This window comes from Bos taurus, chromosome 3 (assembly GCF_002263795.3).
Source record: "Bos taurus isolate L1 Dominette 01449 registration number 42190680 breed Hereford chromosome 3, ARS-UCD2.0, whole genome shotgun sequence".
Lineage (NCBI taxonomy): Eukaryota > Metazoa > Chordata > Mammalia > Artiodactyla > Bovidae > Bos > Bos taurus.
Window position 1 is genome coordinate 30,845,550 of NC_037330.1, and position 27,319 is coordinate 30,872,868.

At 37.5% G+C, this 27,319-nt stretch overlaps 1 protein-coding gene and 1 pseudogene across 3 annotated transcripts in view; one reads left to right on the top strand and one right to left on the bottom strand.

Annotated features, from left to right (window-relative positions):
- Positions 1-27,319, bottom strand: part of CTTNBP2NL (CTTNBP2 N-terminal like) — a 51,830-nt gene that overhangs the window by 12,350 nt on the left and 12,161 nt on the right. For all 3 annotated transcript variants that reach the window (XM_005204156.5, XM_005204154.5, NM_001191181.2), the window contains one exon: positions 22,713-22,820. In XM_005204156.5, coding sequence (XP_005204213.1) covers positions 22,713-22,811 — 99 coding nt within the window. In that variant the 5' untranslated portion in view covers positions 22,812-22,820. The remainder of the gene's footprint in view (positions 1-22,712; positions 22,821-27,319) is intronic.
- Positions 4,939-22,743, top strand: LOC132344858 (small kinetochore-associated protein-like; annotated as a pseudogene).

Sequence of the window (27,319 nt, forward strand, 5' to 3'; positions counted from 1 at the left end):
GGGAGACCTGGGATCGATCCCTGGAGAAGGAAATGGCAACCCACTCCAGCATTCATCCTGGAAAATCCCATGGATGGAGAAGCCTGGCAGGGTACAGTCCATAGAGTTGCAGTCAGACATGACTGAGCGACTTCACTTCACTTCACATGGTTATTTATTCCTATTTAACAAATTACCCCCAATTTAAATGTTTAGTGGACCGTTTTTAATCTCATACAGTTTCTGAGGGTCAGGAATCTTGGAGGGCTTGAGGGCTGAGCTGGGTGGTTCTGGCTCAGTGTCTCATGAGGTTGCAGTCAAGCTGTTGGCCAGGACTGCAGCCATCTGAAGGCACAAGTAGGATCCACTTCCAAGGTTGGTTGCTGGGTTAGGCCTTGTCTCCAAGCATGTGCTGGCTTCCCACAGAGCAAGTGATGTGAGAGAGCGAGAGACAGATAGACACAGGCACATCAAGATGAAGTCCCCCTGTCTTATAACCTCATCTCAGAAGTGACTCACCAGCATTTCTGATGTGTTCTAGCAATCACACAGACCAACCCTGGTAAATGTGGCCAGTGGGGACTACATAATGGTGTGACTATCAGGAGCGGGATCATTCATTGAGGGCCATCTTCGAATCTGGCTATCAAGGTGAATGACTAGACATGCTACCACTACCATTCACATTTCAGGTCAAAATTTAGACTTAAATACCTATTCTAAAAACTGTCAAGGCTGAGCTTAATATTTTAATGATATCTCAGATATTTTATAAGAACTTTAAAATGATCTAGATTTCATTTTTAGGGAGAAGAGATCAGGAGTGCTGCTAAAACCAGTCAATTGCTTGCAATTTCATTATTTTCACTTTCACTAAAGTGAAAATGTATTTTAACTGAACACAAATTCCTACATTGTCAGAAAACACAATGATCTTTAATTCCAGATAACAATAAAGTAATTGGCTGATTAGACAGATTCAATAATAGAGGATATTACTACAGCAGACAAATCTAGTCATCTATACTAGTCATCTATTACTCATTTATTTTTACTGTTATAGGATGAATGAAACATGCCACTACTGAAAACTTAAAATAAAACCACATAATATCCTTGGATATGCCATGCTTGCTCTTCAAAAATTTCAGCTTTGCTATGATAAACTACAAAAAGAAATATGAAGAAGTTACCTTCTCTCTATAATAGTTTATTATGCTACATAATTATTATTTATGTATAATATGTATATATGTACATAAATAATAGTTAATAATACATAAATAATAGTATAAATTATATATATTTCAATCTTAAAATACGAAATCAATCTCTTTATTCTTTGGATAATAATCACCAACATAAGAAGTGGTCCCAAACGTAAAGGTGGAAGAATTATGGCCCATTTAATTGAGGGCTTATATTCAAAAAGAAGGTTTTATTTTCAAGACTCAGGTTGATATCATAACTGTATTAGGATATGCATCTTTGCCATTTACCACCAATTCTGAAGTGATACTTACAAAAGTAATCAGCAATATAAACGTTATGCCTTTAACTATCTGTGCTAAGGATCAGAAAGACAAACAAGATGATTCCACAATGGTTTTTGTTAATGTTACCAAAAGCATGTAAAAAAGAATTCTTTTCGCACACAGTTTGATTCTATTAATCTTAAATCATTTATAATCTGGAGTCCCTAATAAACTATAAATAGCTCTCTGAGCAACTGGAAATAAAGCAACCGTTCTGGATAAAGATGATAATGATATTATAAGTATACCCTTTGTTCTGGAAGTTCCTTTCTACTTTCTGAAGGAAAACTGGATTTTACTGTTGGACAATATTGATAAAAAAGGATTTAACCTCATTGGAATTATGCTTTAATTTTTAGAATATGGCACAAAATTTATCATGAGAACAAGGAGAAAATTTTCATCACTTAAAAAAATTTCTAATATATTATCGAAAACCGAATACTCCTTCCACTTAACTATAAATGCTGTCTTCTCAAATCTGGATTTCTATGTGTTTGTTTTCTTTAATACTTTTGGGCTCTAGAGTCCTGTCACTATTACATTCTGTGTTACCTTTAGCAACGACCTTAACTTCTCTGTGCCTCAGATCCCTCTTCTGTAGAATGAGGGTAACAATATACCTATAGTTATACAAATTAAATGAGTAATGTAAAAATGCTTCCTCTTGTACTTGACACAAAGTAAGTACAATAAATATGAATTAATTTTTTCAATAGATAAGTTTAGAATACAGATTTTCCTTTATTTTAGAGTCAATGACTTAAACTCAACTCCACAGATTTACGATTCTGTAAAACTGGATCAGGCTAGGAAATCTTCATTAAAAGCAAAACAAAATTTACCAATCCCAGATAACTCAGAAGTAACACATCACTAAAAATATATCAGGAACCTGGATAATCAATAACATTCTATTTACTTAGCAATCAATCTTGAACTAGTATTTGACATATTATATAATGTGGTCAATTGGTATTTATCTCCTGCGTTGTTATAAACATTTCTCACTTTCCTGTCTTTTATTTCAAAATTTTTAAAATTTATAAAATCCTCGCTAGATTTTAAGTTATTTGAAGGAAAAAGCACTTACCATACATCTCTCTTCCTACATTCTGTATTTTGCCTTAGGCCTAAAGCATATAATAGATGTTTATTTTCTAGCCTCTTTCTTGATGTCTTAGCCTCTGTACTCTCATCATTTTAGTGAGGTCAATATTTTTTTTTTTTTTTTGCTGTTAGTAAAATCTAGACTAGTTCCAAATAGGAAAAGGAGTACGTCAAGGCTGTATATTGTCACCCTGCTTATTTAACTTATATGCAGAGTACATCATGAGACATGCTGGGCTGGAAGAAGCACAAGCTGGAATCAAGATTGCCCGGAGAAATATCAATAACCTTAGATATGCAGATAACATCACGCTTATGGCAGAAAGTAGGAAGAACTAAAGAGCCTCTTGATGAAAGTGAAAGAGGAGAGTGAAAGGTTGGCTTAAAGCTCAACATTCAGAAAACTAAGATCATGGCATCTGGTCCCATCAACTGCATGGGAAATAGATGGGGAAACAGTGGCTGACTTTATTTTTTTGGGCTCCAAAATCACCGCAGATGGTGATTGCAGCCATGAAATTAAAAGACGCTTACTCCTTGGAAGAAAAGTTATGACCAACCTAGACAGTATATTCAAAAGCAGAGACATTACTTTGTCAACAAAGGTCCATCTAGTCAAGGCTATGGTTTTTCCAGTGGTCACGTATGGATGTGAGAGTTGGACTATAAAGAAAGCTGAGCGCCGAAGAATTGATGCTTTTGAACTGTGGTGTTGGAGAAGAGTCTTGAGAGTCCCTTGGACTGCAAGGAGATCCAACCAATCCATCCTAAAGGAGATCAGTCCTGGGTGTTCATTGGAAGGACTGATGTTGAAGCTGAGACTCCAATACTTTGGCCACCTGATGAAAAGGGCTGAAAAGACCCTGATGCTGGGTAAGATTGAGGGCAGGAGAAGGGGAAGACAGAGGATGAGATGGTTGGATGGCATCACCGACTCAATGGACATGAGTTTGGGTAAACTCTGGGAGCTGGTGATGGACAGGGAGGCCTGGCGTGCTGCAGTTCATGGGGTTGCAAAGAGTCGGACATGACTGAGTGACTGAACTGAAAATCTAGAATTTATTGAGTATAATCACTTAAGGTAACACTAATCTATATATTTAGCAAACTGTCTTTGAAGTAGAATGAGCTTCAAAGATTCCCCTTGTCTTTTTAATAAAACGTTCATCATGCTGGTAAAAAAAAAAAAGATTCTCCTTGGAGTCAGTTTGCATCCACAGATATTTACAAAAGCAATTATTTACATAAGTTCAGAGGATCATATTATTATCTGACTCCAGTGTAATAAATTCTTTTGAAGACTAAAAATGGTAAGTTTAGTACAAATAACTACAAGTATAATACTTCTAGCTAGTAGACTACTTATTGATAGAATAAGAATATGGGTAAACAGAATAATGTAGCTGCTTCAACATTCAAATTCCAGAGAGTCCTGAGAAACTAACGAAGTTGAAATAAGTGTGTTGAGTTTTTTGTCTCTGTTCTGTTTTATTATTATAGACTATGTATGTGATTGAAACAAGTTACATACACATTCTGGACTGGGTCTACAGAAACAACTCTTTCAAGTGGGGAAGAAAATGTGTAAGGGATTCTATAAGACCTGAACAAATTAACGGTCTAAATATAAACTAAGGATTTGAAAGTATAATTTTTAATGCTGTATTAGAGCTTAATCTCTTTTATTTAGGGAACCATATATCTCTTAAAATATAATGAGAGTCAACACCTACCTAATACCATACAAAGCAGGAATGGATTACAGACCTAAAAATAAAATATAAATGGGCAAAAAGCACACGAAAACATGCTCAACTCATTAGTGATCAGGGAGATGTAAATTAAAACAATAAGATACTACTATACAGCCATGGCAACCCACTCCAGTACTCTTGCCTGGAAAATCCCATGGACGGAGGAGCCTGGTAGGCTGTAGTCCATGGGGTCGCTAGGAGTCAGACACCACTGAGCAACTTCACTTTCATGCACTGGAGAAGGAAATAGCAACCCACTCCAGTGTTCTTGCTTGGAGAATCCCAGGGACGGAGGAGCCTGGTGGGCAGGCTCTTCCGTCTATGGGGTCGCACAGAGTCGGAGACGACTGAAGCGACTTAGCAGCAGCAGCAGCATACAGTCATTGCTACTGCTAAGTCACTTCAGTTATGTCCGACTCTGTGCAACCCCAGAGACGGCAGCCCACTAGGCTCCCCCATCCCTGGGATTCTCCAGGCAAGAACACTGGAGTGGGTTGCCATTTCCTTCTCCAATGTATGAAAGTGAAAGTGAAAGTGAAGTCGCTCTGTTGTGTCCGACTCTTAGCGACCCCATGAACCGCAGCCCACCAGGCTCCTCCGTCCATGGGATTTCCCAGGCAAGAGTACTGGAGTGGGGTGCCATTGCCTTCTCCGATACAGCCATTAGAAAGGCTAAAATTAAAGACCAACAACATTAAATGCTGGAAAGGTATGGAGTAACCAGAATACTCACACATTGCTGGTGGGAGTATAAATGGTATAATTATTTTGGAAATTAACCTGGAAGTTTCTCATAAAGTTAGAAAATGCCTACCTCCAACTCCACTTCTAAGTATTTGTCTAAAAGAGATGAAAACATATATTCACAAAGACATATACACAGTTATCCAGAGTAGCTTCATTCATAATAGCCCTAAACTGTAAACAAATATCAATCACTAGTAGAATAGATAGAAAATAAAATGTGATGCATTCATACAATGGAATACTATTCAGGGACCTCCCTTGTGGCACAGAGGATAAAAATCTGCCTGGCAATGCAGGGGACCTGGGTTTGATCCCTGCTCTGGGAAGATCCCACATGCTGCAGAGCAACTAAGTCCGTGCACCACAACTACTGAGCCCGTGTGCTGAAACTACTGAAGCCCACGTGCTCAGAGCCCGTGCTCTGCAGTGAACAGCCCCCACTCCCCCCACAACCCATGTGCGGCAACAAAGACCCCCAACAACCCCCCAAAAGAAATACTATTCAGAACTAAAAAGGAACAAATGACTGATACATACAATGATACTAACGAACCTGAAAATCCTTATATCAAATAAAAAAAAGTGCCAGACAAAAAGAACACATTCTGTGTGACTGTTCTAATGGCAAAACTAATCTACAGTGAAGAAAATCAGAACAGTGGTTACATCTGGATATAGGGAGGACAAATGACCAGGGAGGGGCATGTGATAACTTTTTGGTGTGATTAGAATGTTTATGTCTTGATAGGAGTATAGGTCAAACGGAGTGGAATTTGTCAAAACTTACTGAACTCAACACTTAACATCGATGCATTTCACTAGATCTAAAATATACCTCTAGTTTAAAAATGTAAATATATATAATGAGAATTAAAGGGAAAATTAAGTTATATATAATATATAGTGTTTCAGAAACATGGGAAGTTCAAACCAAAGTAATTTTAATAGCAACAACAACAGCAGAAACAAGAGAGGTGCTCACACTGGAGAGCTTATTACCTGCTGGGCAGCGCGCTCAGAGCTTTACACAGCTCGTCTCACCCTAACAGCCTCCTCTGCAGTAGACAGCACTGTATCTCTACTTTGTAGAAGAAATTGACCATTAATATGCGACTTTCCCCAGGCTACGAAGCCAGGTAGGTAGTGGAGAAGAAGAGTGAATGGTGTACAGTAAGTACTGTGTATGTTAACTGAAAGAGAAATACACGTAAACAGATACTCCCCAGTCCGTCAGAGGAATGAATTGCAATTTAGGAGGTCATGATCAGCGCTTAAAAATGAACTGGAACAGAACTGGAAACATCGCAGAGCACTGAACATTATGAGCACTATTTCAAGAAACTTTTCTTTTGGCATAAGAATTTAGAGGTATGTGTGTGAGGGCAAGTGTGTGTGTTGGTATATCCCTTGGGTCATGATGCAAAGTCTCTTTTTGACTAGGTGTCCCTGTCAAAAAAGTCTGAAAAACACTAGAATAGAAAAAAGAATGTAAGAAGTGTAACTCCTAAATCTATAATTTTAAGCAGTTTAGCTATAATAAATATGTAAATTCTAAAAGAAATGATAAGGAATCAGCATTACTGTTTTAAATTGATTAATGTTATAAAAGCTTACAAAGCAGGAGAAGTTTCACCTAATATCAAATATACAAAATGTGGGGAAAAAAAGTCTGTGTTACTAGGGTTAGACAATCAAAAATGGCATTGGAGAAATCTGAGAAAATTTTCTGGACATATGGTTGGTTCACAGGCACATGCTTTGAATCCTTACACTGAATGCTTAATGTTTGCTGGGTACTTTTATGCTAAGAGATGTGGGTGATGTTAGGGGGATGAAGATTTGACTAAGCCCCTGCTTTCAAGAGCTTAAAATTTGCCAGACAAGTTGAAGGCCTGACAGCAGAAATAAACAAGCTGTTTCTGCTTATTGAATGCTTTCTAAACAATACCATTAATGTTTAAAGAACACCAAGTGCCATTTGTTTGATCAGAACTTTCTAAGACTCAGACCTTACACTCATAAGGAGTAGGAAGGAAAAGGCCAACCCTGGAAGTGGGTGGGTTCTGGCAGATAAATGGGACTATCAGCAACTTAATGAATCACAGGAAACACCATGAGGTTGGGGGGCGGGTCACACTATCCAAAAACTGTCTCTGAAGTATTACATAAGGGGACCCAGACAGCACACTATAACTGTGTGATTAAAAGCATCTTTATTAGAGATGTGCTCTGGCTCTTTTACTATGTATTAACAGACAATGTAGAAACTAACTTCAGTGATAAAATACTAAAAAAAGAGCTCATAAGTAAGCTGTGAAAGGGTGTCTTCTTTCTCTAGTTAGGGGATTCTGAGGCGGAAGGATTTGAAGATGTATAACTGTGGGAGAGGTCTTAACTATCAATCTGATTTGAAGCAAGATTCTTCAATTAAAAAAACACAGACTGATACTACAGGGAAATATGACAGGAAACAAGCTGCGCAAATGTAAGGCCTTGGGAAAGGGGTTCTTGCTTGGCTGAGAAGTAAAAGTGTTCACAATTAAGTGTATCAAGTAAATAGGAGTAAGAGGATGGTCAAAGGGAGTGCAGAGACAGGGAGGAACGAAAAAAGGGGACCAGTATGGTCTGCGAACCACGCCTCAGTGAGAACAAGATGTCAGGGCAGGCAGACAGAAGCAAGGACAGTGCTAATTACGCATTCTAACAAGCTCTGTATCACAAGTCAGAGGACAGGAAGGTGGCAATTTCTATTGTCACTGAAGCCTTATTCGGAGGGAGGTAGCTAGTTACTACTCAGTTTCAACCAGCTGGCTTAGGACTCCAGTCAGAAAAGGATTGTTTTTTAGAGAACAGGATGAGGAAAGGGGTAAAGAAGCCAGGAATGAAAAGTAAAAAGTGGGCTCTTTGTGCATTGTGGGGTGTTTAATGATAAAATGTGAACTGGTAATGTTCATCACTACAGTAAGGCACTGAATATATGGTGAAACCAAGCATGTGGAAGCTGATCACTGCTACTATTAATTCCAGGAGTTGGTGATGGACAGGGAGGCCTGGCGTGCTGCGATTCATGGGGTCGCAAAGAGTCGGACACGACTGAGCGACTGAACTGAACTGAACTATTAATTCCAAGTGATTCTGACCCAAGACTACTTTTATCTTCATGATAAAAGTGCACGGAAGGGGATTAGAGTATGCCTGGATCAGAACAGGAAATCTTTGTTTGGAGATACATAAGCCCTTCCTTTTTGTTTTTATTTTAGAGTGTTGATACCATTAGGAAACTTTAAATGTTACTAAAGACAAGAATGGGATAACCTAGACCCTTTCTCCATTTTAATCTATAAGGATCAGGAAAACTGGTTCTATTCTAAATCTAGGAAGACTTTGTTTTAGTTCTCTTTTCCTTTAATGATTTCTAGGATGAAAGATACTGTCAGGAAAGGAAGGACAGGAGACTAAAAGGAAGATTTTAAACAGAAAAGAACTCAGAGCTATCAATTTGGAAAGTAACTAAAGGAGGAATAATGAATATTTTGTGAAAGCCAAATGGGGGTTAAAGAAATATATCCCAAAAGATAAAGGACATGTGTAATTTAGACAGATGCCCACAGGGGTCCTTAGTTGAAAAGTGTAGGAAACATTATTTTTTGTAAATATATCCAGACAGATGAAGAAAGACAAGCAATGCTGTACCCTTAAAAAAGTACTGTACTCTTTTCCTTGATCCTCTCAAAACTCCCATTACTAACCACTTAGGGGATGCATATCTCAACTTGATAGGAAAGGATATGGAGGTAAAATGTCAGTATGGTTTTAAAATATTTTAGTTGAATACAGATACACAGTGAACAAAGGTGCATATCCTAATTATTTGGTATCCTTGACTAAAAATATGGAAACAAACACAAAGCAATGATTTCCTGTCTGAAGAACAAATTGTTCTTTCTTTGTACAGGGGTGAGATGTAAATAATGTCACTGAGTGGAAATTATCAGCAACAGTGAAATTATGAAACTTGTCAGCTGAAAAAAATGCACAGTGTGAAAGCTGCGAGTTAAGTTTTACTTGGGTGCAGACTGGGAGAGAGCCTCCCAGACAGCCCTGAGGGAGTGCCCAAAGAGTAAGAGGGAAGGTCCTGTATACATGATTCTGGCGATGGGAAAACACAGTCAGGCTCACATTTTGGCAGAGGTTGCTGCTAGTCATAAGGAGCAGAAGTCTCCATTAATGATCTCAGTGGTTTTCTACATATGAGAAGATGCAAGAAATTGGGCTCATAAAACCTTCTCTTGACAATATCTACTGAAGTCCTGTTTTGCCAGTTTCTCCCAGGGCACAGAGTGCCTCAGTCCTGATCTCTGCCCTGAACTCCTTTCAGGATGTGTTGAAGGCTAGTGACTGCGGTGGCTAGTGACTTCATTCTTGCAGAACCAGACGGCGAGTGGCAATTTTTAGTTGGCAAACTATATTACTATAGGTAAATCTCTTTTCTCAAAAATATGAATTAATAAGTGGCAACCTATTTTTTGAGGCTTGAATACATTCAAGTTAAACTTAAAGGGCCTTAACTTATTTTCTCAGATGACAAATATTTCTGAAGAACTTTCTAGGGTCTATCAATAGATATGCGGCATACAGTGCAGCAAGATAAAGTGCAAAGAAAAACAGAAAAAAAGTATGCTTCAACTGTACAAAAATGTATTAGGTACACTTATATGAGAAGTTCTATTTATGAAGTTTCAAATCAACAAGAGATTTCTGAATTAAATAATCTCGTACTCATGTCTACCAATGAATTCAGTCTTTCGTTGAACAGACAACACATTAGGTATTGAATTAGATTAAAACTTTTTTTTTTAACTTATGCATATCTTAGCACTCACTGGGTGAAGTTGACTTTTTGAGGCAGAATATACTTTTTGTTGTTATTAAATGATGAAATATTATGAACTACATATAATGGAACTGAAGACAGGAAAAATACTTTGAAAGGTAGTAGGTCTTTTGCTATTACATTAACATTTCTTGGCTTCACACACATATGTTGTTAGCTTTACGTAATTTGAATCCATGACCTCTGAAAGAAACTGCTCTGGAAGAATAACTTTTAGGTATCCTACACAAAGGCAGAATTTGAAAATCAGTCAGAAATTTAGTCTGCTTTTTGGGGAGAAAATCAGGGATATAGAGGTAGTAAGCTCATGCTTGCCCCAGGCATGCTATACTTCTCTACTCTCTTAACTATATTTATACAGATTTCTGTGAGAAGTGTAAATTACCTGAAGTTTAAAAAGTAAATGTTGTTCTTAACTCCTTGCCATCCCACTGCTCATACTGTATTTCTTAGAAATACAACTTTTATTTTAATTTCACCGTTAGCAAATGACTATTTTCTCATAAAATTTTAACTCCATAGATAAAGCTGAAGTCCTTCCTAAACATACCCAATTTCTCTTTCTTTTCTGAAGGTTCTTAGTATGATAGACATCCTTCCAGACATTTTTCAAGCATGTACATGTGTGTGTAGGGTGTGTGTGTGTGTGTGTGTGTGTGTAGGGGGTGTATGTGTAATTACACAGATATTATTTTCTATGAAACTGTTCTGCAACTTGTTTTCACTTAGTGTGTCTTAAAGAGCTTTTGAAGACAGTAAATACATAGCTTTTGCTTTCTCATTAAAAAACATGTGATTATATAATATTCCATAATAAGGATGTATCAGTTATGCACCCCTATTTTTACCTATATTTTTACTGATGGATATTTTAGGCTGTTTATATTTTTCAAATACCGTATTAAATAATACTGCAATGAGCATCCTTGTGCACACACAAGAATGGTTTCGTGGAATAGATTTATTGCTGTGCTTTTCTAAGGAAATAATTTCCTATATAATAAAATTCTCAGCTTGAGTCTATACATACTTCTTTTCCATAAGGATTTTCAGCAAATACACAAGATAGTTTCCGTCTATCTTTCAAATTATTCCTAAACTGGCTGAACTGAAATACTAAATGATGGACCGCAGGCTTTAACTTTAGAAGCAACCTCTTCATCTTTCTTTCTCTTCTCCTTATGGGGACAACTAGAAATAACCTCTGATTAATCACAAATCACAAGGCTAACGCATGCAAGGAAGACACAATAAGAGGAAGTAAAAACAACAGGAATAAGCTGTTTCCCTTTTTTATTTGTTTTAGTTTCAGGCTGAAAAATGCAGTGAAATTCCCCACTGCTGTAATCTTCTCTGAAGCTTTCCCCAACTACTAGACAACTGTGTCTTCTCTAAATAAGTAGCATTTTACAAACTGAATTCCGCCTTTCTTTCCTCAAAGATGTAAGAAAAACAGCCCACTGGAAGATGTCAGTTAAATGGTAAATGTGCTTGTTTTTCTGGTACCGTTATGCTTACACATCCTAAATGCCACAATATGTAATATAAATGATGACATGTGATTAAACAGCTATATCTTTTTTTACTTCTTTCTTAGAAAATAGCAAATAGTTGATATCAGACAATGATAAATATACATATATATATATATATGCTTTTTCAGATTCTTTTCCATGATAGGTTATTATGAGATACTGAACACAGTTCCCAGTGCTATACACTAGGTCCTTGTTTATTCTTTATCTATTTCATACACAATATTGTATATCTGATAATCCCCAATTCCCAATTTATCATTCCCTCCTTCCTCTTTGATAAGCATAAATTTGTTTTCTATGTCTATGAGTCTATTTCTATTTTGTAAATAAGTTCATTTGTATCATTTTGATGTCTATTTCCTGTGATATGACATACTAAAATGCAATTTAAATGATTTAACGTAAAAAGATAATCATTAAATTTCTTTCAAATAGATAAACTGCTTTTGTTACTCCTAGGAAAGAGGTAATAATATTCTGTCAGAAGGTAAAAAAATGTATATATTGTTTTTTCCTGTTTGATAAAAATATCATAGAAACCAATAAACTATTAAAATTATTAAAGTCAAAGGATAAAAGTTGCTTTAAAGGACAGCAGTTCATTAAAGTAGCAGAGGGCTTTTTTTTTTTTGGTTTGGTTTTCTTTTGCAAATGTTTATGATTTGATTTTTAAATTAAAATTAACTTTTGCCATTGGGGAAAATAATTTGATGACTAAACTCTACTGCACAAAATTTGAAGTTAGAGAATTCTAGTTTCTAAGATGCCATGTGAAAGTTGCTCAGTCATGTCTGACTCTTTGTAACCCCATGGAATTCTCCAGGCCAGAATACTGGAGTGGGTAGCCTTTCCCTTCTCCAAGGGATCTTCCCAACCCAGGGATCGAACCCAGGTTTCCCACATTGTAGGTGGATTCTTTACCAGCTGAGCCACAAGGGAAGCCCAAGAATACTAGAGTGGGTAGCCTATCCCTTCTCCAGCGGATCTTCCTGACCCAGGAATTGAACCAGGGTCTCCTGCATTGCAGGTGGATTCTTGACCAACTGAGTTATCAGCAAAGCCCAGAAAAGCCATAAGACAAAGCTAAAAAAGCTACTCCACATCAATCTACTTGTTAAGAGAAAGTCAGTAAGAAAGGGGATGAAATTCTTTTTCAGACAATATTTCAGAAACAGCAAGGACATGAAAAAAAAAATGTGAAATGAAGTCGCTCAGTCATGTCTGACTCTTTGCGACCCCATGGACTGCAGCCTACTATGCTCCCCCGTCCATGGGATTTTCCAGGCAAGAATACTGGAGTGGGTTGCCATTTCCTTGTCTAGAGGATCTTCCTGACCCAGAGATCAAACCCAGGTCTCCCGCACTGTAGGCAGATGCTTTACCATCTGAGCCACCAGGGAAGTAGTTCTCGGATGAGGCCTGTGGGTGGAAGCAGCAGGTACCTGGGCCCAGCCATGCCACCTTGTTACAATGCCAGCATGGTTAAGATGGCATACACCTTGCAGCCCTCCTCTGTGTTAAGTAGTGGCCTGCCCACATACGCACAAACTCAAGACACTTCTAAGAGCCTATTGCCTGTTAAGTCCAAAGAAGTTGATGCTTCCAGACCTCGTTCAAGAGGTTTGGAGAATGATGTTAGAAAAATCATCAGACCAAGACGCGAGAATGGGCAGGTGAAAGCTACAGACACTGCCACCAGGAGGAACATCAGCAAGAGCCACAGATCACTTAGTAAACTGAAATCAGAGGAAGAGCTCGAGAATAAGAACCAGCTCTTAAAGGCCATCAACAAGCAGTTGCACCAGAAGTTGACTGAAACTCAGGGAGAACTGAAGGACCTGACCCAGAAGGTGGAGCTAATGGAGAAGTTTTAGAACAACTGTCGAGCAGTTTTAGAGGGCAAGGGCCTCAACCCAGGCAGTGAGACCCTGGTATCATACATACCTAGACTCGCCACTACGGATCACATGGACTCTACATTGCTGTTAGAAACTTTGCAAGATAAGCTGAAGCTTTTTAACGAAACAGCCAAAAAACAGATGGGAGGAGTTGCAGGTCTTAAAGGTAAGGCTGAAGATGAAAGAAGACGCCCAGTTCAAAGAACAGCAGACCTTATATAACAGTCAAATAAATGATTTTACAACAGCGCTTGAGGAAATGGAGCAGCTATTAGAAATATGATAAAAAGCAGGTGGCCACATGGCTCTCTCTTGGAATAAACTTTCAGAGTAATTCCCTTAGAACATCTGCTTCTTGGCCATCATCTTTTAGGACTCACCATCCCCAGAATGAAAGCAGTTTCTGCAGTATGATTAAGGACAGTATATGCTGGCATGGCAGTTCCTCCTTCAAGCCAATGTTCTTAGCCTTCAAACTGGCAAGCTCTCCTGAACCTCACAGTATGTATTTGAGGCCTAAGAAGAGATGGGGCCAGGAAGCTTGGATCAGTCTTCTAGACAGCAAAGTGGCAGAGCACTAGAATCAGGAGATGAAACGGCCACAGCCGGAGAAAGGCCACATTCAGATGTGCAGGAGCAAACAGTGGAGGCCAGGCCTCCACAGGGGACACCACTGAGGAACTGCGCAGCCCCTCCAGACTTGGAGTACATCCTGTCTCACCCTGGCTGTGCTCTACAGTGAAAGTGAAAGTCGCCTAGTCATGTCTGTCTCTTGCGACCCTGTGGACTATACAATCCATGGAATTCTCCAGGCCAGAATACTGGAGTGGGTAGCCTTTTCCTTCTCCAGGGGATCTTCCCAACCCAGGGATTGAACCCAGGTCTCCCACATTGCAGGTGGATTCTTTACCAGCTGAGCCACAAGGGGAGCCCAAGAATACTGGAGTGGGTAGCCTATCCCTTCTCCAGCACACCTTCCCAACCCAGGAATTGAACTGGGGTCTCCTGCATTGCTGGTGGATTCTTGACCAACTGAGGAATCAGGGAAGCCTGGGCTCTATAACCTCATTGTAAATTTATGAACTTGAAGTTATCTGAAATGACTTAATAAATGGGATGAAGGTCTAATAGTAACATCTATGAAACAATACATGTTGGAGCTTTTAATCTAAAAACCAACCAACCAAAAAACAGATACAGAGAAAGCACATGACAAAATCTGTTCTAAGTCTCAGCAAACTAGAAACAGAAGGACATTTCCTCAACTTGATAAAGAACATCTACGAAAACCTACAGCTAGCATATTTAATGATGAAAAACTGAGTGTTTCCTCCCTAAGTTCAGAAACAAAACAAAGATATCCATACTACTTCTATTTAACTTTGTACTGGAGGTTCTAACCAATACAATAAGGCAATAAATAGATGGAAATCAGATTAGAAAAAAAGAAGTAAAATTGTCTTTATTTGCAAACATGATTATAGAAAATCCAATGAAATTTATAAAAAAGCTATTAGAACTAATACATAAGATTAGTAAGGTTGCAGGATAAAGGATCAATATACAAAATCAATTTCATGTCTATATAACAGCAGTAAACAATCAGAAATTAACATTAAAAACAATGCTAGTTATAATAATCATAAAACAATGAGATAGTGATAAAACTGACAAAAGATATTAAAGACCTGTACAATGAGGACTATAAAGCACTGCTGAGTAAATGGAGAGAAAAATCATGTTCATGGATTAGCAATTAGCTGATTCTAAAATTCATATGGAAATGCTAAGACCCATGAACAATGTTCAAAGAGAACAGAAGTTGGAGGATTAACATTACCTAATTTTAAGACTTACATAAAAGGCCACAGTATTCAAGAAAATATGGTACAGGCATCAAGGTAGACAAGTGGAGCAATGGAATAGAACAGAAAATCCAGAAATAAGCTCAAAAATATATGGAAAATGGATTGTGACAAGGAGGCCAAAGCCTTCTACAAAGGAAGGATAGTCTTTTTAACAAATGAGGCTAGAACAATTGTCTATCCATAAGCAAAAAAATTTATTATTTGATCCATATATTTTACCATATAACAAAATGAAGTTGTATCATAGATCCAAGTGTAAAACTTAAACTATAAAATTATAGAAACATAAGAGAAAACGTTTCTGACATCAGTTTAGGCAAAGATTTCTTATATGACACTAAATATTAGTTATATGATACTAAAAGCAAAATCTATAAAAGAAACATTGATAAAATGGACTTCATCAAAATGAAAAACTTCTGCTCTTCAAAAGATACAGTTAAGAGTATGAAATGATAAGCCACAGATAGGGAGAAAATATATCTATTGAAGTATATATCTATTAAAGTACTTGAGTCCAGATATACAAGGAATGTTCAAAATGCAGTAATGAAAAAATCAACTCAATTTAAAAATGTGCAAAAGATTTGAACAAATATTTTATGGAAGAAAAACAACATAGATGGCAAATAAGCATGAAAAGATGCTCAACATCATTAGTCAGCAGGGAAATTCAAATTAAAACTGCAATGGCATATTATATACCTATTAGAAAGACTAAAACTAAAAGGACTGGCCAAATCAAGTACTGGTGAGGATGTGGAGCAAATGGAACTCTTATACATGCTGGTGGGAACGAAAATGGTAAAACTACTTTAGACAACAATTTGACCGTTTCTTAAAAAGTTAAACATACATCTACCACGTAACATACCCATTCTATTCCTAGGTATTCATCCAAAAGAAATATAAGTGCGAAAGCGAAAGCGAAGTCATTCAGTTGTGTCCGACTCTTCGCGACCCCATGGACTGCAGCCTACCAGGCTCCTTAGTCCATGGGATTTTCCAGGCAAGAGTACTGGAGTGGGGTGCCATACAAAGTCTTGTGTATGAATGTTCATAGGAACTTTATTTGCAATAGTCCCAAACTGGAAACAATGTAAATGTTCACTATCATGAACTGACAAAACAAACTGATACACACACACAATGGACACTATGCTGTGCTGTGCTTAGTCGCTCAGTTGTGACCCCATGGACTGTAGCCTGCCAGGCTCCTCTGTCCACGGGGGTTCTCCAGGCAAGAGTACTGGAGTGGGTTGCCATGCTCTCCTCCAGCCGATCTTCTCAACTCAGGGATCGAACCTAGGTCTCCTGTACTGCAGGTGGATTCTTTACTGTCTGAGCCACCAGGGAAGCCCAAGAATACTGGAGTGAGTAGCTTATCCCTTCTCCAGGGGATCTTCCTGACCCAGGAATCAAACTGGGGTCTCCTGCATTGCAGGCAGATTCTTTAACAGATGAGCTACTGGGGAAGCCCACAAGCCCACAATGGACACTACTTGGTAATGAAAGGAATGAACTGACAATATAACATTAACATAGACCTCAAGATAATTATACTGAGTCAAAGAACCAGGCCAGATAAAAGATTACATTCTGTATGATTATTCCACTTACATAAAATTCCAGAAAATGTAAACTAACCTCTAGAGGATTGGTGGTTTTGAGGTGGGGGTTATGGGGAGGAGTTGGGAAGGTTAAGAGGCTGCAGAGGGGCATGAAGAAAATTTGAAAGATGATGGATATGTACACTATCTTGATGGTAGTAAAGGTTTCAGGGGGATACATATATCAAAACATTAATTTATATACATTAAATATATGCATGTCAATTTTATCTCAATAAAGCAAATAAAAAGCCAAAATACAACAAATATGTCAAATCAATCAGTAGAGAAATAAGCAAAGAAATCAATGGAAAAAAATCAATTTGAAAAATGTTTCCAAACTGTCTCTGTATTTCCTGTTTTCATTATAAAGGCAGAGAGAAGGGAATGCAATGTAACATCTGTTCCATGCCCCACAGTACACCCTTAACCCTTGCCAACTGTCTCAAAATACACGTGTTAGGTTGTGAGGGTGGGGGTGGATCAGCTCAAAACCATCAATTCCCATAAGAAAAACAAGCTACAGTACAAGCCCTTCTGATAACAAAGATTTTAATTTAAAATGTTCATCTTTCTTATGAAGGACAGCATGCTATCAGTGTATCTTGCTTTATGGAATGTAACTTTGTTCCTAAATAGGTGAACTTTAAAACTTACGTTCTAATAATAATAACTAACAGTAAATGGGCACTGAGCACCTTGATTACCATTTACTGTCTCGTTTAATTCTTGAGATAACTGTGCCATTTTACTGATACAGGTTAACAGGGTAAGTAAATGGTCTAAGATCATACAGTTAAATGGCAGAACTCAAACTTATGTCTGTCTAATATGAAAGCTCATGCTCTTAACAGCTACACTTAGCTGAAGGTTCTAGTTGATAATTTAGTAGAATGCCTAATAATTACACCTTTATGCCTCTTTTTTGAAAGCTAGGATTTCATATATGCACATTATTCAGAGAGTAGGAACAAAAAGTATTAGCTATATAAATTCCAACTATATAAAACACATAAAAAGTGTGTTTTTGGGGGGCTAGTTGCCATGGCCCCAGATGGCAACTGATTCTCTTCTAAAACACATTTCATAGTAAAGGTTATGAATGTACATCTAAAAACCTCATAATTCAATTCCCTAAATAAAGTTCTGCTTGATTCTTAATACTCCAGTTCTCATATGGGCAGCAACTGGACTTCTCTCAGTTATAAGCTTATGTTCATGTGATCTTTCAGCAAAGATTTAAATTACCTACTCCAATTCTAAAATCTCTTCCTAAAAATCATTTACCAAAATGGGATCATTTTTGGTCAAAGAACTGTTATGTCCAGGCTTATGGGTGACAAAGAATGCTTCAACTTTGAGTACATTTAAATATATTCACAGATCTGTTATTATGTGAGTATATATCTGATTTTTTTTTTCAATGCAAACACACTTAACAAGCTTACTAGTATAGGACAATGTCTGTTTTTTGCCAAATTCAATTTTACCTTCCTCATCTCAGACCAGCCTTCATAATAATCTGCTTCCAAAAAAAGCACAAGGCCATGACCAAAAGCAGATGTCACACTCAACTTACAGTGAACTTGTATTTGTGATTTTCTTAAGCCACAGCACCTTCCATGATAGCTTTTGTTTGTTCTATATTTTTGGCACTGCCATAAGATCCTTATAATTATTATTATTTTAAGAATATTTTTGGAAAAAGTAAATAATTTATTGTTAACACAGACATATATGTAACATCAATTTTAAAATTTTTAACTCTGGCTAAAAACTCCCAATAGTTAAATATTACAGCCTCAAATTCTTAAGTATATTTCTAACCTTGTTCTGTCTACAACATTTTTGTCTGTAAATTTTCTTGCCTGGGGAATTCTGCAATGGCTTTTGGCCAAAACCAACAAAGTTATATCCTAGATGTTAGAAGAGTTATACCTGTTTTATGACTGAGGCATCAGTGGAAAGGAATTCAAGACTCTTTAAGCTTATTCTATGTGAAAGTTGTAATACTTCACCATTTATTATTGCAAAAGCAATTTAAAGAATGCTTTAAAATAAAATGAAACTAATCAGGGTAGATTCTACTTAATCATAGTTAAGGGTGTCTTTGCATCAGATCTGAGACACGTAGATATAATACACACAACATGGAAGGTTCAAACTATTTAACTGTTATTGACAGTTAAATCTATCTTCCAAGTTTTAAAAATGAATGTTCCCTCTTCTTTTTCTAGAGTAATCAGACCCTGTTGGGAGGCTTTTCCTAGGTTTTCTTAGAATTAATGAACTGAGCCTCTCCTGCTGAACTGTGTGGTTCCTACCTCTCCTGGACAGTTCATGAGCTATGTCATCTGCTTTCACTGTGGAAGGGATTCCCATAGTGTTCTCATTCATGTAAATGAAGTGGTCAAATCAAAGGGAGAGACTTTCATTAAGAAGGCTTTTCTCTGACGTAATGCCTTCTAAAACAGAAAATCATTTTATATAAAGTTCATTTAGGATCAAATATGGTATAAACGGCCTCTAACAACTATACTTCAAATACAGAAGAGCTGAATATTACATTATTTTCTATTGAATTCCCTGGTTCTATGCCAAACATGTCTTGGCTGCAACAGAAGAGTGAGGAGGCTTTTATATTTTGGGGAGAAAAAGAACTATGAAGGCTCTACAAGGGTGTATTTGCAATCTGAAACTCTGCAGGAATTCTGGAAAATGAATGAAGCTCTTTTACAATTATAACTTTATAGGTAGGATTTACTTACAAACTACAGGAACTTTTATAATGCATCCCTATATAAATCTAACCCTTGCCAATGGGACTTACTATTTATTTAACACCAACAGTGAACCATATGGTTTTGTTCAGACATGCAAGGTTAAAGAATAGATTTTATATCCAGGAAAAATCTCTCTTAAAGGTAAAGAGAGAGAGAGGAAAAAAAAGCAAAACAAAAAACTTAAAACATAAGGGAAAAACCAATCATAGCTATTTAAGAACCAAGACCAAAACCTTTTCAACCAACTAAGCATGAATTAAGACAGAATACTAAATCGAAGAAAATTAGCAAGCTGTCATATTAGTTCAAGAACAGCAACAGTGTTTGTTGCTAAGCAAGAGCTATACAGAAAGAATGCAGTAAAATCTTGACATACTACAGAACCAAGAACAACAATAACAAAAAAAGCCCAAACAAAAAATCACTCCACAAATAAAACAAGATTTCATTTTAAGAATCTGATATGGCAGTTGCTTTTCTCAAAGGACTGAAACAATTTTGACTCCCCGCTGCTACTTTGTCTAACAATAGACTGTTTAAAGATATATCACTTCTGGTGAAGCTATTCATTTCACCTAAACTACATATAGTTTAAATCTTAGAAGAGAACTTTACCACCTACAGGCTGTATGCACAGACTAAATACAACACTTGTGCCTGATTCTGAATGGTATCTTATTTCAAAATGCTCTCTTAACTACAGCTCTTGCTTCTCAAGCTGCGCTTTCAACTTGTCAGAAGCTGCCTACAGTAACTAAAATTGGATTCACACAGAAAAAAAAATTTTCTTTTAGGAAAACACATGCAGTAAGCACCTTAGCATCTGTTAACATTAAAACCAGAAGCAGTATGTTACATAGGGCAGGCTGTAAAATTTAATAATTCACAACATTCATTTTGAAATATAGCAATCTTTTAAAACAATGGCATACATTTCCTCTGTTCAACGAATAACCATTCAGAATCTATATGCGGGTGCCGAGGATATAAGGATTAGCAAAACAATCATAAAGCTCCACAGGTTTTTAAAGCTAGAAAGCAAAGAGGGCATCTTCCAATTTTTCTATTAGAGGAAGCCATTCCTTAACCCCTATCCCAGTTAGGAGAGGGCTGAGGCCCGCAAGTTTTTGTGTAAGTCAGTTGCGATATATATGGGAAACTTCTTCCTGGAATCCCAGTGCAGATAGGCACAGATCCTCAGGTGAGCCTTTTTAACATGCTGCCAAACTATTGTAGTTCCCAAATTCTGATTGCTATTTATAATAATGCTGCTCTCGGAAAACGCTTTCTGAGTTCTAAGAGGACATGAACAAAGCACTTTCTGGTTCAGCCTAGGCAGTGGAACCCTTCCAGGTCTAAGCTGGTAATTCCTATGGAGAAGAGAGCCAGAAGTCTCAGACGAGAACAAGAGAAGGAAGCAGGAAAAACAACACATTTTAGGAGTAAGGACAGGGAATGAACTCAAACTTTCTTCAATCTTTCTTTTTCTTTTCTCTTCATTGATCAGATAAATATGTGATAATAAATGGGAAGGTGTCCTGGGTGTAATCAGTTTGGGATGGGGTTATGAGAAATAGTTTTCAGGGACGTACAGGGGAAGGATGAGAAATCCCCAAGAGTGACAAAAGGGGAAGACCTGTGGATGTGGTAGAAATGAGTCACCGACCAGAGTAAACGTTTATATGTAATATATGCTGGCGGGGGAGTCACTGAAAAGTTAGCCTGTTGAGGGCACACTAGAAACATCCATTCAAATGATGAGTAACCACTGACTGCTTCTTGGATATGAGGTACATGATATGTACTGAGAGAATACAAATAAAGGGAAAAGAAGAAATGAATCCTACACCATTGGAGTACTTATAATGCCATGCAAATTACAGTGTTACACAGAAATACTAGTTATTAATCATTTATTCTTATTACAGACAAGGAAGCTTTGTTTCAGACAGACTGAATGACTTGGCCAAGGTCACACAGTCATGCTTAGTGGCAGAACAGGCAGGCTCGAGCAATGAACTTTGTATTTGACTAGGCATGTGTCAAAGCCATAAATATGTGATCTTCAGGGATGCCATGTAAACTAAGACTGAAGTAAGCAGGGAGAGGAAAATAAGTCAGACTCCACCCCCAATCAGAAGGCAACTGCCTCACGTACTCTGGAGAAATTAAACCACTGGAAATCACTCAGCACACATTACAAAGCTACAAAAAAAAAAAAAAAGAAAAAAGCAATAGTTTTCAGCAGAGCCTATGCTTTTTTCAGCATGCCCAAGTCTCATCTTCTTTGGCCACTTCTCTCCTTTTGGGTGTATCATCTTCCTATTACTCTCACAGATACCCTTAAGGTCTTTTCTTCCCCTCTCCAAATCTGATTTCAGAACAGACGAAAACATCCTTCCCAAGGTGTAGAAGATTCATGACACTTTAAAGAAGTTATGCCCTTATATTGTTTTTTTAAGTTAGACTTTATTTTTTAGATTAATTTTGGGTTCACAGCAAAATTGAATAGAAAGTAGATTTCTCATAATCATCTCCCTACTCCTGGGTATTTTAATAGATATCAAATAGTGAAACAAAAGTAAGAATTTTTAATCTAGGGTCTAGGGAAATCTATTCATAGTCTTAGTGGAGTCCTTGATCTATCAGATATTATATCCTGAATTATGGAATATGGGTACATACAGATTTTTAAGAAAGCAGGTTTCATCAAGTTCTCGAGGGGCTGGCATTCAGAAACAGCTAAAGGCACTTAACGTAAAGAATAAAGTTCAAGTCCAGACATCAGGTAGAGACTAAAGGAATTATTTGGAGGCAGAAAGGCTTTATCAGAGTCCCAAAATCATATCATATGGGTGGCTGCTATAGCAAGTATCAATGTGTATATACCAAGGCCTCTTAACTTCAACTAGAACTATAGAAATATCCTAGTTAACCAAAGAAATGGCTTTCAAACATATGATGGCCACTCTCTCTCTCTTTTTTAAAGAACATACCTTTAAAGCTTCTATAACGAGGTCCCTTGCTTCAAGCTCTCCTTCAAGAATACTGAATAGTGTTAGGAGTTCTGGCTTGCTGAGTTTTTCCAGATTCATCCTGAAAGCCTAAAACAAGGACAATAATCAGATAATCTCCAGAAGACAGAGGTAATCTGATACTATTTAAGAAAAAATAAAGTGAGATAAGAGCAAGAATTACAGTAGAAAATACTTTTAAGAAAGGAAATGGTTAACTAGGAATAAAACTACCATATGACTCAGAAATCCCACTACTGGGCATATACCCTGAGAAAACCGTAACTGAAATGACACATGTACCCAGTGTTCGTTGCAGCACTATTTATGATAGCTAGGACATGGAAGCAGCCTAGATGTCTACTGACAGATGAGTGGGTAAAGAAGCTGTGGAACATACACACAATGAAATATTACTCGGCCATAAAAAGGAACACATTTGAGCCAGTTCTAATGAGGTAGATGAACCTAGAGCCCATTTATACAGAGAGAACTAAGTTAGAAAGAGAAAAACAAGTATCACATATTAAGGCACATACACGGAATCTATAAAGACGGTGCTGATGAACTTATTCGCAAGGCAGCGATGGAGACAGACATAGAGAAGAGACCTCTGGACACAGTGGGGGATGAAGAGGGTGGGGCACTGCCGTGTGTACAGCAGACAGCTGGTGGGGAGTTGCTGTGTGACGCAGGGAGCTCAACCCAGTGCTCAGCGACAGCCTTGAGGGGTGTGATAGGGTAGGAGGTGGGAGGGAGGTTCAAGAGGGAGGAGACATGTGTATACCTATGGCTGATCCATGCTGATGTATGCAGAAACCAACACAATATTGTAAAGCAATTATCCCCCAATTAAAAATAAATTTTAAAAAAGAAAGGAAATGGTTGTAATTAAATGTAAAAATAAGAATTTTCTGATGTTAATCATAAACTGAGCAGTAAACGAAAATAAAATTCATTTTAATTATTGACTTTACCACCATTTACAAAGATCAGATTTTCATTATTTTTCCCTACTGGCATATATTCAAACATCCTAGAAGGTCTCAGAAAGAATTGTTATAGTTCAGTTGCTAAGTTGTGTCTAGCTCTTTTGTGACTCCATGGACTATAACTTGCCAGAGTTCTCTGAAACAATTAGTCACTAGTTTTATTCACTAGAAGTTCAGGTAAAATTTTGTTATAATGAATACTATTTCACTGAAAAACTGTTATACCATAAAAAGATATTCTAGTTTTAGATAACCAAACTCTAAAACTGTATATAAAACACTCTGGGATCCCTCTGAAATTGGTTGAAATCAATTTGAGCAAAGATAATGTTTGGTGGGAGTACAGGAGAAATTTTTCTTTTAAATTGTCTACTTTCACAGAGAACATCTATCACAATATTTATATTTCATAGAAAAATAAGACTTAAGTGCAACCATGTACAAATGTACTTTTAAATGAGTGCTTAAAATATGTTGTTTAAACATCTTAATTGGCCAGGCTATTATAAACTGAATTTATTTGACTTAACAAGTTCACATTTCTATGAAGTCTTGCATCTTTTAAAATACGTTAAATGGCAAATTGCATGGCACAAATTTAACCCTTTCCGTAAGACTAATTTCTCACAAACCACACATAGATAGAAGTTAGACTATGATACAATCTTTGAAGGCTCTTCTGACTAGTATGTATGGTAAGACACATTTTATAACTTATAAAGTAGAACAAAAACTGTTTTCCCTCTCCCACTCTCTACTTTTAAATTGCCACACTCATGTAGTTTTTTTTTCCCAAAGTGAATCACAACGTGACTAGTTCATACACCCTCTAGTAACTCCCAATTCCTATGAGCACATTAAATTTTAGGAGGCACACAAAAGAGTCATTGATTCCTTCTAGAACTACTGCCTTTAAGCGAATGAGAGCATGTAGAAAATACATACTTCACTGTGTTGTTAGATATCCTTCCAGAACATGCTGTACGAATCTTTTGCCACACGGTAAAATACGTTCAATCTAACTTCAGTTCTAACTGCTACATTTCTAACTGGTGAGGGTTAGCAACTAGTAAGTAATTCTCATGTAAGTATTAGAGAGATACTTCACAACAGTTACTTTAAAAATAAAAACTAAAAAACAAACAAACAAAACCCCCCAAACCCACAAACCTAATAAAGCTACACTTAAAGATAGTAAGTTGGAAAAAACACATTACTTTGTAGTCAGATAGATGCCAGGTTGACATCTTCCTAGTTGTGTGACTGGACAAGTGTTCTGATTCCTAGTTTTCCTATCTGTTAATGTGAAATGATATCTAACTCATAGGATTTGCTGTAAAGATTGAGTTAATAAATACAAAACACCTTGCCAAGCTCCTGATACAAGGTGATCAATGCTTTAATTATTAGGAACTACTATCCTGAAAGAGGAGAGTGAAAAAGTTGGCTTAAAGCTCAACATTCAGAAAACGAAGATCATGGCATCTGGTCCCATCACTTCATGGGAAATAGACGGGGAAACAGTGGAAACAGTGTCAGACTTTATTTTTTGGGGCTCCAAAATCACTGCAGATGGTGATTGCAGCCATGAAATTAAAAAACGCTTACTCCTTGGAAGGAAAGTTATGACTAACCTAGATAGCATATTGAAAAGCAGAGACATTACTTTGCCAACAAAGGTCTGTCTAGTCAAGGCTATGGTTTTTCCAGTGGTCATGTATGGATGTGAGAATTGGACTATGAAGAAAGCTGAGCACCGGAGAATTGGTGCTTTTGAACTGTGGTGTTGGAGAAGACTCTTGAGAGTCCCTTGAACTGCAAGGAGATCCAACCAGTCCATTCTGAAGGAGATCAGCCCTGGGATTTCTTTGGAGGGAATGATGCTGAAGCTGAAACTCCAGTACTTTGGCCACCTCATGTGAAGAGTTGACTCATTGGAAAAGACTCTGATGCTGGGAGGGATTGGGGGCAGGAGGAGAAGGGGATGACAGAGGATGAGATGGCTGGATGGCATCACTGACTCGATGGACGTGAGTTTGAGTGAACTCCGGGAGTTGGTGATGGACAGGGAGGTCTGGTGTGCTGCGATTCATGGGGTCGCAAAGAGTCAGACATGACTGAGCGACTGAACTGATCTGAACTGATCCTCTCTCATTTTCCAAAAGAATTCTGAGAAAGGCATTACCAAAACTGGGACAGTCAAGATCAATTACTTTAGAAATCAGTGACTCTGGCTACCCTTTTGCAGTTGGGAACCACAGATAAAGAAGGATGATAGATAGCATGCTGGAGTGAAGAGTTGTGAGGAATTTAAACTACGATTTGAGTCACTTTTATTTTTAGATGAAATCCTTCCCCCATTTCCTGATGGTTTCATGTTTTAATCTCTCTCAAGGATATTATAAAGCAGAGGAATCATTTTATATCTTTCTTCACCTCTCCCCTGATGTTACGAGGAATAACAAGCACTTGGTAACGGGAGTCTATAAATATTAACTGCACTAGGTGAGTAAATCAACTAGGAATGGAGCCAAAATGTATTTCCTTCAATATTTTTTTATTCCTTAAATATTCTCATTAAGAAATCTGAAACTGTAGTTTAAGGAAGCAGTGTGATGAGTGAAGAATGTAGAATTTCAGTCTTAGCCCTGCTACTAACCAGCTATATGGCTTTCAGGAAAAAAAAAATTTATCTAGCTGCTCTGGCACTGAGTTTCCTCACAGATGAACTAAAATACACTAGATAATCTCTAAAGTCCTTCATGGTTCCATTCGAAACTTTCATGAGGGAAAATCAAGAATTATTTGTTAGAGAAGTAAGAATTATAGGTAAATATACAAAAGGAACTGAAACAGACTATACCTAAATCAAAGTTTTTGATTTGTTGTGATAAATATACATCCTCAAAAAAGAGTGAAACTGAAACAATCTCTAGTCCCTTTAATTATTGGGTTGGCCAAAAAGTTCATTTAGGATTTTCTCTAAGATGTTATGGAAAAACCTGATTAAACTTTTGGCCAATCCAATATAAAGCAGTCTAGTCTAAGCAAGAAAAAATTCTGTTCTTTGTCAATGGCATAAAGAACAATATTCATGTTACATCTACATTTGGAATAACTTCTGCACACAAATTTTAATATCTGGAACATTTTGCTAATATGTACCAATTATTTAGCTTGGTGTCTACAGGAAGTGATGGAGACGGAAATGGCACCCCACTCCAGTACTCTTGCCTAGAAAATCCCATGGATGGAGAAGCCTGGTGGGCTGCAGTCCATAGGGTCGCTAAGAGTCGGACATGACTGAGCGACTTCACTTTCACTTTTCACTTTCATGCATTGGAGAAGGAAATGGCAACCCACTCCAGTGTTCTTGCCTGCAGAATCCCAGGGACGGGGGAGCCTGGTGGGCTGCCGTCTATGGGGTCGCACAGAGTCGGACACGACTGAAGCGACTTAGCAGCAGCAGCTACAGGAAGTGAATGTAATACAAACATGACACAAGAGAGAAAGAAGGGCCCCAGCTGTGTAACTCAAACCCAAGAGATCTGCTTTTGCATATTCCCATAACCATTCTTTGTAAATATTAAAATTTCC